Raw genomic sequence first — 13,710 nt, 5'->3', positions numbered from 1 at the left:
GACACAATAAACAACTATAAGACAACTGTAGACTTACTGTAAAGTTATGTCCTCTAGTGTATAAGATTTTGCTTTCTACTTCCCATAACTCATATCAAAATAATTCCCAAAGTGTATATATGTGGCAGGTGGCTTCTGTTCAGTAAAGGAGGAAAACAACCTCGCAGTTCTTAAGAGTTTTGCAAAATATACTGCCTTCCTATTCTAAAGAAAAAGACTATACCAAAACAAACAAACAAGCAAAAAACCCCAGCTTCACCAATTACCAAATTTTCTAATGCCTCCTCCTTATAACCTCAGTTGGTTCAAGAGTGAAGACAGTAACTTTCATTTCAAAGATAAGATGAGGCCAAACGTGTTTCCTGAAGCTCCAATCCAAAGTTGAATTCAATTTCTCTTTAAGAAGATAAATATAAAACCTAAATATCTAGTATTCTCTATACATTTTTGTCTTCCTATATGTTTCCTTTATTTTTTAAAGGTTGTTTAAATTGCATCACCATTTCTTTAAATGTCATTTGGCGATAACGCTATAGTTATTCTTTCATTCATCCTTACTTCCTTGAAGAAGTAAAATGAAAGGGCTGGACAATCTTATCTTTATGATCCCTTATATAAGTCTATGATTATGGCACAACCATTAATGAACTACTTAATTGCCACTTCAATTAGAAGGAAAATACAGGCTGAGAGGAAGCACCTCCTGGTGAAATGCACTTGTACCAAACTATAAAGCTGTTTCTTATGAAGCAAAGTTTATGATGTTACTTTTAATTGTTTGGAACCCATACAAGGGTAGTTATTCTCTAACTATAAGGCAGTATCATAACAAGAGGAGGAACCCACCAAGAGCAGTGAAAGTCTTTATATCATCATTGAAAAAAAAATGGTATTTAGAACTATCATAGTCAGTTCAGGGTGCTATAACAAAATACCACTGTCTCAGTGACTTAACAGATATTTATTTCTCACAGTACTAGAAGTTAGAATCTCCAAGAGCAATGTGCTGGCAAGGTAGGTTTCACTCTGAGGCCTCTTCTCTTGGCTTGTAGATGGCCACCATCTCTCTGTGAGAACACATAACCTCTTCATTGTGTGTGCACAGGAAAAGAGAGAGGGCAAGCTTTTTGGTATCTCTTCTTATAAGGGCACTAATCCCATCATGAGGGTCCCACCTTCATGACCTCATCTAATCCTGATTACTTCCCCAAAGCCCCATCTCCAAATACCACCACATGGAGTTTAGGGCTTCAACATACAAATTTGGGGGGCACACCAACATTTGGCCCATAATGATCAGGTTTCCTGCCAGCACAAACTTTTGTCATCTTTGCTGAGAGACAGATTTACAGGAATAAGAGAATATATTGAACGCAATACAAAGTAAGAGTTGAACAGTACAAGCATCCAATCTGAATAATTCCTTTCCACTGTGAAAAAAAAGTACCACCCCATTCCACCTCTGCCAATAACCTTGTTTTTTGCCCAGCCTGGCTATTTAAATGCCCTAATTCTTTACTCTACCTTGTCTATTTATGCACTAGCATTACAACCATTTCTGTGGTGAAATTGACTTAAAAAGTATGTTTTTCCAAGTTGGCTTTAGTGTCTAAAGACCTCCCTTCAAAAAGTGAAAATGCAGTGTTCGGGAGGACTCTTTCATCACTAAATATGAATTACTCCATCCAGTTGAGAGTGTGACGTCCTTATATTGACAAAAGTCCAGATTCAGCAGTACATTGTGGAAACAGTAAACTAAGGCACAAATTTTGTCATCATGGTGCATCTGTTTTCCCACTTTCAGAAGCTACCAACTCTTAGGAAGACTGGAAGGGCAACTGCTGTAGTCTGAATGTTCATGTCCCCCCAAAATTCGTATGTTGAAATGCTAACTCCAACAGGGACGGTATTAGTAGGTGAGGCCTTTGGAAGGTGCTTAAGTCATGAGGGCTCTGCCTCATGTGTTCATATAAAAGAGCCCCCAAAGAGGCCCTATGCCCCTTCCACCAAGCAAGGATACAAGAAATGTGCAGAAGAGGGTCTTCACCCCACCATGCTGGCATCCTGATCTCTGCATTCCAGCCTCCAGAACTGTAAGAAATAAATTTCTGTTGTTTATAAGCACCCAGTCTGGTCTTTTGTTATAGCAGCCCAAACAGACTAAAACAGTACTGTGTTTAAGAAACGTTCCACAAAGCTCAGATTTCACAGAGTAAAATACAAAACACAATTTTAGGATAGTAATATTGGGTATCTGGTTTTCTTAAAAATTCTAACTATAATTCAACACGATTTTGGATTCTGGTCATCTAAATATATATTTCTTATTTTTGTTTTTTGTTTAAGAAACCACTGAACCACTGACTCAGTGGTTTGGGCACAAAACTCTTCTTTATATTCTAGAATGGTCAGTTCAATAATCTCTGCCTCCAACGGTACCCCAAAACTTCTATAATAAAACAGAATGGATTTATTTTTGCCCTTTTCAGTTATTTCAGTCCCTGATGTGGTCACCAGTGGCTCCTTTCGTTAATCAAACAATATTATAAATTCACATACATTGGGACCACTGGAGCTACTCTAAGATAAGCAGATTTCAAATTAATTCATTTTGAGATCTGAGTTGAAGTTTCTTAGTTCTGTATCACTTCATGGATATGACAATGATAATCAGTTTCTACACACAAAGTATGAGCAATTTAGAGACCTAAAATTAGTGTGAACAAATTATTTAAATGAGTGCTGCATAAGAGATTAATTAGGTCACAGGAATGGCTAGAGTGTCCCAAATCCGAGTTCTCATTTATTTTCTTCTCTACTAATGGTCTAACCAAAGGTAGCACAAATTTCATTTAGTGAACTTACAGTACAGTGGTTTTTTTTCAGACCTACAATGATCTAGCATCCATAGCTGAATTTAAACATTTTTGTCCATTGTCTGACTGAAGATTTTTTTCAAAAGGAATGTCCAATAAAGTTTAGCATACAGTGGGGAATTAATAAACATTGTTGATCAATAGGAACATGAACTAGATGACTTTGTCTTGCTAATCATATGTTTTAATTACTTGGTTTATGGCTTCTACATGCAAACCCTTATTACATGTCCTTTTAGTCAAGCAAAACCGGGGCAATTTTGAAGCTTACAATTTAGTTATAGCTATTTTTACAAAATAGAAAACTTATGAAACTGTTTACCTGTCCTAAATATATAAGGAAGAAAATCTAAACACAACCCCACAATCCATGTCATTTACATGTAATTTCTATTTTCATTCTTTTTAATACTATATTATAAAATAGAATTGCCTTTATTGACAAATTTTAACAGAATTTTGAGTGGATATCGGTTTCTGGCTTTGTAACAGTTTTAACATTATAACTTTAAAAAAAGGTGTTTTCTTATAATATCTCTAATTACCAAAAAACATTATAAGATGCATTTTGGAGTTATATGCCCAATAGCATGTAGCAGTCATGTTTTGAATACTTATTTGATGAATGAATCAAGGAGTTTTCCTCTTCTACATTCCAAGGAAGACTGCCAGTGCTTAGTGGGCCAAATGGTTATAGCTCATAATCTCTACTGTTACATCAATGTCTAAACCTATATAAGGTTACACCTACACCTTAGGCAAGAAATACAGATGTTCCCATAGTTTCCATAAAGAAAGGCAAGATCGAATGAGGAGCAGACAAATTGTATACCAGAACGCTCGTAGTTGAATTGTGAAAGAATCTCAGGGCAGATGTGGCAGTAGGTACTGAGAGGCACACCGACTTTCAATCCTAGCTAGGATCAGAGAGCCTATTCCTCTGTAGCAAATATTTCCAAGCCCCACTGCTGTTACCTTCCGCCTCCTTTTAAAAAAACATTTGCCATGAGTAAAGACAAGACACTCAGAGAATCCAGGCATAAATGTTACATTATTAATGCCTTTGGCATTATACAAGTTTGGGAGAAAACAAAAAGTGAGTCAGAATTTAATCAAGGGTGTTTATATAACACAGCTGTACATAACCAGTATGTTACCACAACATTCTACATTTAGCTTTCTGGAGCCCAAGGCAGACTTAAGATCTAGAATGGGCCTTTCTCTGGTTATCAAACAGGATTATTTCCACCTCCGTCACATGACTCTTATGAGTGCTAGATAACACACACCTACTCAAATAGGCATCACATATTTGGAATCTAGGCAAATGGGGCCTTAATTATTATTCAGTGGGTTTGAATTTCACTCTACTAATTTTGAGTGAATGAAGAGCATTCAGAAAAACTCTTGCCTGCTTCATTTTTGTGGTTTTCTCCTGTTTCTCCTTTCCATTTCTTGAGCCCTGCCTTTCTTTTTATAGCAGGCAAGAGATTCACTTAAAGTGAAGGAAGGTATAGTGAGAGAAAGACTACTTCTGCCCCAATTTCAACTCTGGGTTCAGATATACTATCCTATGACCCACCACTTTAGCACTAATTTAGGCTTTAGCTTCTTAGTGAATAGCCAATTTGTATCTCATCAAAATACTCTTTCCTCCTCCAAGACATAAACTGTACTATGAAGTTCTCAGCTACTAGTGGCTTAGAGGAGACTGCATCCCCCCAAAATAGGCTCTTGCATACTCAAAAATAAACAGTATACAAATATCTTGTGTTGAGTTCCTAATATTTGCAGAGTACTTTGTTCTCATTGTTGTTGTTCTAGATACACGTGTTTGGTGAGTGAGGGGCGACAGAAGGTGGAGATGGTGCTGTACACACCTGGTTATAAGCTTGCAAGCTGAATGCCACACAGAAAGACAGTCCACCTAACAGGGCAGGCCCAGCAGCATTCTGGGGCCTGTAACACCGGGTTGGGAAGCGAGTCTGCGGGAGTCCTGTCCAGGACTGGCGGGGTCCAGGCACCCTGAAGGCTCGCTGGCCGGAGATCCTGGGGGGCACCGGCAACGGCGACTGGGCTCAGCACACATCATTCAGGGCCTTGAGGGCAAACTCCAGCAGGACGAAGGCTGCCCGGTGCACATCAGAGTTGTAGTATTTCAGCTGCATCTGTTCCACCTGCTTCTGCGTCAGCTGCTGCACGGGCTCCAGGAAGTTGGTGCTTGGATTTTTGCTGCACAGCATAAAGCCAATTTGGCGGCTGGGATAGGTGGGGATGGTGCAGTACGCGTAGCCCACCACCGGGAAGAGTGATTTGCAGAACTGTCTCATCTCCTTGATGAGGTCCAGGTACAGCCACTGACACTCGCCCTGGCAGCAAAGGATGCCATCCTCCTTCGGGGCCGTCTTCATGAGCCGGTAATAGGACTCCTTGAAGAGACTCTCAGCAGAGCCCAGGGGGTCTGAGGAGTCGGTGATAATGACATCGAAAGCATCCTGGTTCTGTTTCATGAACTCAAAACCATCACCCACATGTAGAGTGAGCTTTGAGCTCGAGTAGCCAACGGCCATGCCCTGCAGGAACTTCTTAGAGACTTGAATGACATCCTCGTCGATTTCACACTGGACCACGGACTCCACGGAGGAATGCTTCAACACCTCCCGCAGGACACCCCCATCTCCGCCCCCGACGATCAGCACCTTGCGCGGATTAGGGTGGCTGCAGAGGGGCAAGTTGGCTATCATCTCCTGGTAGGAGAACTGGTCCCTCTCTGCACTGGATGACGCCATCCAACAGGAGCACGTTGCCGTAGCTCTTACTGCGGAAGACGAGGATATCCTGGTACCACGAGCGTTGATGGTGTAGCAGCTGCTCCGCCTGCAGCGACAGGGCCTGGCCAGGCCATAGACTGCACATCTCGCGGAACCAGCCCTCGCGGATGGCGGCGGGGTCGGAGGCGGCGGGGCCGTCGGGGCCGGGCTCCATGGCTGGCAGGCGGGCAGGCGGGCTGGCGGGCGCACCGGAGGCCGGGGGAGCGGGATTCCGGCCCGGGATTGCAGGCCGCGCGGAGCCGCAGCGCAGCGGGACCAGCCCCACCCAGCACCCTCGCCGCGCCCTAACCCCGCCCGCGCCCTAACCCCGCCCGCGCCCTAACCCCGCCCGCGCCCTAACCCCTCCGGCGGGGAGGGGCCTGCCGGCAGGGGCGAAATCCAAAACCGCTCTGCAGAGTCCTTCGCTATCTTTTTATCTCCTAGCCATTTCTTATCATTAACATTCAGCCCTCCCGTCTCCTGATCACTGTTTGTGTTCCATCTGTATGGCATAATCCCCTCCCGGCACTTCTGGGACCATCCACTAGAGGGCACAAGATGTGCTGTGCCCACTTAGCAAACACTTTTAATACAAAATTATAAAAATGATATTTCATTACCAGAAAATATGCGTGTTCTAGAATAAAATTACAGTTTTAACTCTGAAGGTGGAAAGCTTGTGAACTTCCGTTCCCCACTGCATATCTTGACAAACTCACAGTCAGTGAGTTTGGCTATGAAGACCATAGACACAGGCCTGTTTGACCTGGACGGAGGACTTTGCGAGGATTTGGGATGCCCAGTGTTAAAACTGGGAAAGTCTCCGGCAAACCAGTGGGTTGGATCACCGGAAGACCAACTAAATGTAGTGGAGAGTGCTACTGTCAAGAAAATCAAAGCCTCTTATCTGCTTTCTGCTGGAATGTACCTTTCTCATTAAACTTGAAATCATTGCTGATTTCCTCTCTGACTATATAATATTGCTTCCTACCTGGCACTACCATCTTCTCCACAAAGACAAAATTTTGTGCCCTCTAGTTTTCTTGTTATTGTGGTTACTGTTCTGACCAAAAAGATACTAATTTCTTTTGAAATTGTCACCTTAAAGACTCTCTCTGAACTATTTTATTTTATGATTTAAAAAAAAATAAATCAATAGATGTATATTCCATGATAATTTCTGGCATCATGGTACCATAATTCCATTTCCCCCTTCATCTCACCAATGAAACTAGCTTGGGTTGTGCTATCTCATGACACTTGCACATGTGTTACATTTATCTTGCCATCACAATAACAGCTATTGTTCCCATTTCCTGATGAGAAAATAGAGGCTAAGTGGAATCAGGTGACTGACATAGGTTGTAGAACTCGTCACAGAATAAGCCTACTGCCTATCATGGCCTTGGCTTTCCACATTAATAATTACTCTCCTTTTTCTAGTCTGTCTGTCAAATATACCTAACACCTATAAGCACAGAAGAAATGTGACCTAAAGCTTGTAGATTAAAAGATCTACTGGAAAACATTTTCTCAGCTCTGTCTTGTGTGTAGCTTAGATAGATAGCTTCATGGTTGAGTTTTCTGATTATTCTCATGAGACCATAAAATCCAACTCTCTGACAGAATGCTATTGAGTTGCTCTCCTTTATTTTTACCTTGGATATGCCATGTGTTTTAAATGTTCATGGCAAGCATTACTCAGAACATATATTCCCATAATATTTCAAAGAAAACCATATTCAGGAGCCTGAAAAATGAGGCAGGGAGAAACGGCAGTCCTGAATTTTCGTTTTACTCACAGTACCCATAATCAAAGATTAAATTTCAGGACAGCAGACCAAACAATTTTTCTTCAAAATTGAAGTTAAAATCCTCTTTATTTTTTTGCCTATTTGCCATGCAAGGAAAAAAATATATATGCCAGTAATCCATAATTCACTTTATCGGAAGAAATTTCTTGGGAATTATATTCTAGAAATGACTATAGTCTGGCAATTCTAGAATCTATAATAAAGAAGTCATTTCAAAGGAATTTTCCAAATAAAACCTTTTCACTTTGAAAAATGGCTCTGCTTTAGTCACATTCACACAATGAAGGGAAAATAAAAGCCTAAAGTTAATTCTGTAAGAGTATAAGAATACATGCAAGCTTTGATACAAATTAATGGCATGGAATCAAGACACAAACTTGAAGAGTTTATTGGGCAGAATATCTGCAAAGTAAAAATATACACAGAGGCAACAGTAATGAATGTGAAGAAAAATATCAGAACAAAGATCACTGAAAGACAGACTTATAGTTCAGCTTTAACTGCCTACAGGGAAGTTTTTATTTGAATTCGGTTCATCCTAGAAGATTCCAAAATGGGAGTTCACTGAACCTTAACTTACAAAGAGAACTGACAGCCAGTCAGGTACATTTCACTCCAGTCAGTTAGAGCTGATGTTGCCTTCATGGATTTATGTTACTCCCAGAGATGTGTATATCTGTCTATCTATACAGCTCACCCCAACTGTAGGGAAAAGTGTATAAACAATATAGACTTCCAATCTACAGGTATAATGTATGAAGGATTAACAACCTTAACTCCTCAATTTTATTTCTAACACTGTAATATACGTCTGGCTCAGATTTACATAACAGAACTATACAACGTTTATTGTAAAAGGCATACATGTCCCTAACAATTCTGGTAATGTGCTTATTTATTTAACACTGTTGTTTTAAGATTTACAAACTATATGTTGCTCAAACTAGTGTCCTATTAAAATGGAACTAAAAATACAAAACATAACTTACCATCATTTATAAACCAATGATTACCATTTGTATGGACAGTGCTTGGTAAACTGAATAAGATAAATAGGTGTTTAAACACCAACCTTTACACCTCTGGTGTACTTTATGATCAGTTTAGGAGGGAATGATATCACAATTGCTTGTGAAATAGTGTCATCAAATCATTAAAGCCATCAGGTTCTAACATCCCTAGAAAAAAGGCCTTATTAAAATAGACTGATGGACTTCCCTAGTGGCACAGTGGTTAAGAATCTGCCTGGCAATGCGGGGGACACAGGCTCAAAAAAAAAAAAAGCAATGAAACTGGGACATTTGTAGAGACGTGGATGGACCTAGAGACTGTCATACAGAGTGAAGTGAGTCAGAAAGAGAAAAACAAATATCGTATATTAACACATATATGCGGAATATAGAAAAATGGTACAAATCAACAGGTTTGCAAGGCAGAAATAGAGACTCAGATGTAGAGAACAAACATATGGACACCAAGTGGGGAATGCAGGGAGGGTTGGGGGGGAATGAATTGGGAGATTGGGATACCAAATTGTACACTCTAAATATATGCAGTTTATTGTATGTTAACTGTATCTCAAAAAAGTTCTTAAAAAAAAAAAAAAAGAATCTGCCTGGCAATGCAGGGAACACGGGTTCGATCCCTGGTCCAGGAAGATCTCACATGCTGCAGAGCAACTAAGCCCAAGTGCCACAACTACTGAGCCTGTGTGCCGAAACTACTGAAGCCCATGTGCCTAGAGCTCGTGCTCTGCAACAAGAGAAGCCACTGAAATGAGAACCCTGAGCACCGCAACGAAGAGTAACCCCCACTCGCCACAACTAGAGAAAGCCCTCATGCAGCAACGAAGACCCAATGCAGCCAAAAAAAAAAAAAAGTAGACTGATGAGCTATACTGTATCATGAACCTGGCTAGCCCCATTCTACATTTAATTTAACGCATCCAAAAATAGCATAGAGCTGAAAAGACATTCAAATGAAATAAATATATACTTTCCATTTGATTATTATAGTAATCTATCACATTGAAATCATAATGCAGTGTTTCCTATCAAAGCAAGTTTCCTGCTATATTTCAAAGACTATAGCCGAGACAGTAAAATACCCATCATGTTTCACATATATTTCCTATCATCCACTAGGAAATATTTATAGGTTTACTTATATCTTTGGGGTAGAGGAGAGCAAAGTGGTATTATTAAAGTTGTAAGATTGTAATCAAAGATTTGATGATTTTAGCACAGTATTGAGAACTAATTATTGGTTCTTTTAAAAATTGTTTTTATATCTCTTCAACTGTTAATGATGCATACTGAACTATGTATGGATGAAATATGATGAATTTGCTTTAAAATATTCCAGGCCAAAAAAATGGGTGGGATAGATGAAACAAGATTGGAAAGGTGTTAATAATTGTGTAAATTGTGTGATAGTTACATGGAATTGATTATATTATTCTACTTTTGTGCATTTGTGAAAATTTCTGTAATAAAATTTTAAAAATTGTCTTTATAATTCATTCCATCTTCATGGGACTTTACTGTGTGGTTTAGTGAGATATATGGACTTTATATAGAAACACCATGTTTTATTCTTTTCTAAATCCAAACATGAAAAAAAATTGACCTGTAAATGATATTCTACCACAAATACAGAACTGCTGAAAGTTAGTGTAAAATCAGCAACATCTTGCAAGACCGATTCTTGAAATGATTTAACTGATGCCTTTATGGCTCAAAAGTGGTCAGAGAATCAAAGGATCAAATTTAGTCATAGGTTCCCTGATATGAATCAATCAACTATTTAGTTAGAAACATACTAGAGGCTGTAAAACATACAGTAAAATAGACAAGACGTTGCCCCACCTGTCAAAAAAGTTTTCAGATGAGCAGAAGAGACATTAGCACAATCCAAAGATCAGATAGTTGAAAGCTAAAATGCATGCTGCACATAGTAACTATAAAGGATTTTATCAAAAGGAGAGTTTTGTGAAAGTCCCACATAAAATATCAGAATTGAAATGGTCGTTTTAAAATGGATAATGTTTGGGGAAGCAGGAAAAAGTATTATGTTGTATGTAGAGAGTTCAACACAAGCAAAAACATTTTTAAAAAGTCAGCATGATATGTAGATATTAAAGAGAGCATGAAGCCTAGAGCAAGGGACACATGTGAAGGAATAATAATAATGACAACAGTAATAATAATAATAGCAGACATTCTGTGCAAGGCATTATTCTCAGTATTTTACATATGTTTACCCCTACTAGTAATATATTATTAATAATATCCCAATTTTGCAAATGAGGAAACTGAGGCACAGAGAGATTAAGTACTGTGCTTGAGGTCATAGAGTTTATATAATGATGGAGCAAGGTTTTGAACCCAGTCTAGTTTCAGGATACATGTGCTGACTCCCATGCCATCCTGCTCAGTGGGAAAGAGGACTTGATAGGTAGTTTGGGAGCATATAATAAAAGTCAGACAGAGGACTTTCCAATTGATGCTAACCGTATTGGTTCCTGACAGGCAAATAACATGGGGACAGAATCGTGGCTGCGTCACCCATTCATAGAGCTCATTTCTGATCCTAAAGCTGACTTCTCTTCCATCTTCACTTCAAATAACCACTACTTTTATGGACTGTCCAAAATTGTTCAGCACAGAAGTTGAGAGCTAACTTTTGCTCTCTCAAGTCAAAGAATCAGAAAACCATGGCACTAAGTTTAAGCAACTTGGCTGAAAGCACATAACTTTGTGTTGGATCAAAGAACTAAAAATCCAAAGACTTGGTCTGAACCCCAGACATCACATACAAATGTATACCTCTTCTCCCAGAACTATAATTCCATAGGCTGAAATTAGAAATACATGTAACTGGATCCCAGCCATTTGTCTCACATCTAATGACACAATTTGGTAACTATTACACAATAATTCACAGCCTGTTGTGGTTTTTTTTTTTTTTTTTTTTTTTTTTTTTGCACAAGTAGATAAAAATAGTGCAAATATTTCTCATAATTCTTTCCATTATTGTGAAGCTTGATATACAAACCTCACTGTTTAACACTTGGAATAGCTCCTGGGACCCAGAAAAAAGGTATAGAATCTAGTATTATGATTGTTAATAGTCTCCTCTCCTCATACTTTTCCTGTTACCTCTGACCTTGACACCTGACTCGTTCTCAGACCTGTTGACTGAATTGATGATTTTCACTCCTTTATTATCTATGAAAAGTATTAAGTTATCTTCCCCAATCTCCCCACCCCCACCCCCCAACGCTTTAAGTCTGGAATTAACTCTGGCGGAATAGAAAGCTTTTGCATCGTCATTTAGCAATGACTTTCCTGAACTCAGGTCACCAACCATGTTGATTGGCCCCAGACTTTCCTGGTTTGGGCACTGAAAGTCCTGCATTCAAGGAAAAGCCCTCGGTCCCAGGCAAACCAGGGCAGCTGGTCACCCCAGTGTTTGGCACACTGTCTAAAATGTTAGAGAAAAACAGGTGTGCCTGTCTCAATAGAACTATTTGTATATCTACAAGGTGTTTGATGAAGCAAAATGAATACGTGCAGGTGAAAAAAACCGAAGAGAATAAAAAGTGAAACGCTCCTTCAGCCTTCTGGAGAGACATGTAATCCTAGCATGAGAACTCCTTCCACTTGGAAGAGAAGTGAGCCTTTTCCCTAAACCTGATATGATCTGTTGATAATCAGCAACGAGAAAGGTAAAAACACTTCCTAGTAACTCCTCAAGTTGTAATAATGCTGCTAACATGCCGTGCTGGGGAAGTAGGATACCAATTTACCTGAAAATCGAACTAGCTCTTAATTAAAACTAAACGTGCAACACAGAATTTCTATATTGTAGTGCACTGGTCCGTGACCCAGTTTTCAGGAACTATAACAGTTTAGAAATGTTTTCTTTTGTTGCAGCCAAAAACCCAGTATGAGTATTCAAGCAAAATGACTCACATTTATTATTAAGGTATTCTCTGTGAAGGTCACAATTTTACTGAAAGCAAAGCAGGGCAAAAAGAGGAAGCTGGTATTTGAGTAAAATGCCTTCTCCTCAGATCCTTACTAAGAGGGTGGTCATGGCTTCTCAAAACACACTCTAGTCTCAAAAATACTTGAGAAAGGACCTGCAAGTAACAGTTCCCCTTTAGAAAACTTTAAAGGACAATTTTTCCCTCTCACAGACACTATGTTTGTGGGACAGCCAGGGATGAGATGAAATTTTATGTTAAAGACATCCAAAGATGTTTTGAAGACACTTCTCTGAAGAGAAGTTGTTTGGAGGGCCTGATGATACACAGGAAATGTATTTTAAAATTACATCTCATTTACAAAATATGATGTGTAATTAATTATTAATTCTCTAAGAAGCGCCCGCCCCCACCAAATCGTTTGAATGTCATGAAGATAAAAATCATGCCAATCAGAACTGGATTTTACATTGGAATTAATAATTTATTTTATTTGCTCACTATAATACAGGGACGATGACAAGAGAAGTTAGTATATTTATAAAGAAAACCAAGCGGAGGTTGTACATTTTATCATTACAGAACTTTCCTATAGAGCAAACACATTTGAGATTAAAAACTTAAATTATACATCACACTTTTGTAAATGCAGAGCAGAAGGTAAAGACAGAAAACCTAGTTACTTTCAGATTTATATGTCAAAATGGAGAGTTGATGTGTAATACTGTTGAGGTTTTGTGAGAAGGCCTTAAGCTTAAAGGGCTGAGGTGATGGACTTCTGTACATTCCTTGGCAAAATTTCACTACAGATAAAATGAGAAGAGTAGTTCAAAACAAAACCAAGCAAACAAACAACCAGAAAAGCTAGGAAACAGAGAAGAGCAGAGGGGGTGTGGTAGGGGAAGAGTTACTTTGTTTTTGATGCATTGTTGTTTTTGTGTATTTGATAAAGAAAGCTATTACTGATAGAACAATGTTTCCTTCTTACACCCTGTGTGCAGAGGGCAGTATTGCTACATAGGGCAGTATCCTCCCTGGGGGAACCTGTCCTATGGTCCTTCAAGAACAACAGAATCAGGAAAAGAACTCATTGTGCTTACAATAGCAAGATGAAGGAAGGCTGGTACACCCAGGAGCTGCTGGATATATGGCCTGGCTTTGTTGTTTTCAGCATGTCATATCGCCAGTTTTGTTTTCATTGTATGTGCCTTAACACTGAG

General features: G+C 39.2%; 1 protein-coding gene across 1 annotated transcript; it reads right to left on the bottom strand.

The window, feature by feature from the left end:
* Positions 1-4,911: 4,911 nt before the first annotated feature.
* Positions 4,912-5,909, bottom strand: LOC130842490 (spermidine synthase-like). Its single transcript, XM_057719154.1, is given in 2 exon segments — positions 4,912-5,648; positions 5,650-5,909. Coding segments are annotated over 2 exon segments (906 nt in total). The 5' UTR covers positions 5,862-5,909; the 3' UTR covers positions 4,912-4,954.
* Positions 5,910-13,710: the final 7,801 nt, after the last annotated feature.

Source organism: Hippopotamus amphibius, chromosome X (assembly GCF_030028045.1).
Source record: "Hippopotamus amphibius kiboko isolate mHipAmp2 chromosome X, mHipAmp2.hap2, whole genome shotgun sequence".
In the NCBI taxonomy this organism is placed as follows: Eukaryota; Metazoa; Chordata; class Mammalia; order Artiodactyla; family Hippopotamidae; genus Hippopotamus; species Hippopotamus amphibius.
The sequence above is the reverse complement of the archived record's forward strand: the minus strand, read 5'-3'. Positions and strand labels throughout refer to the sequence as shown.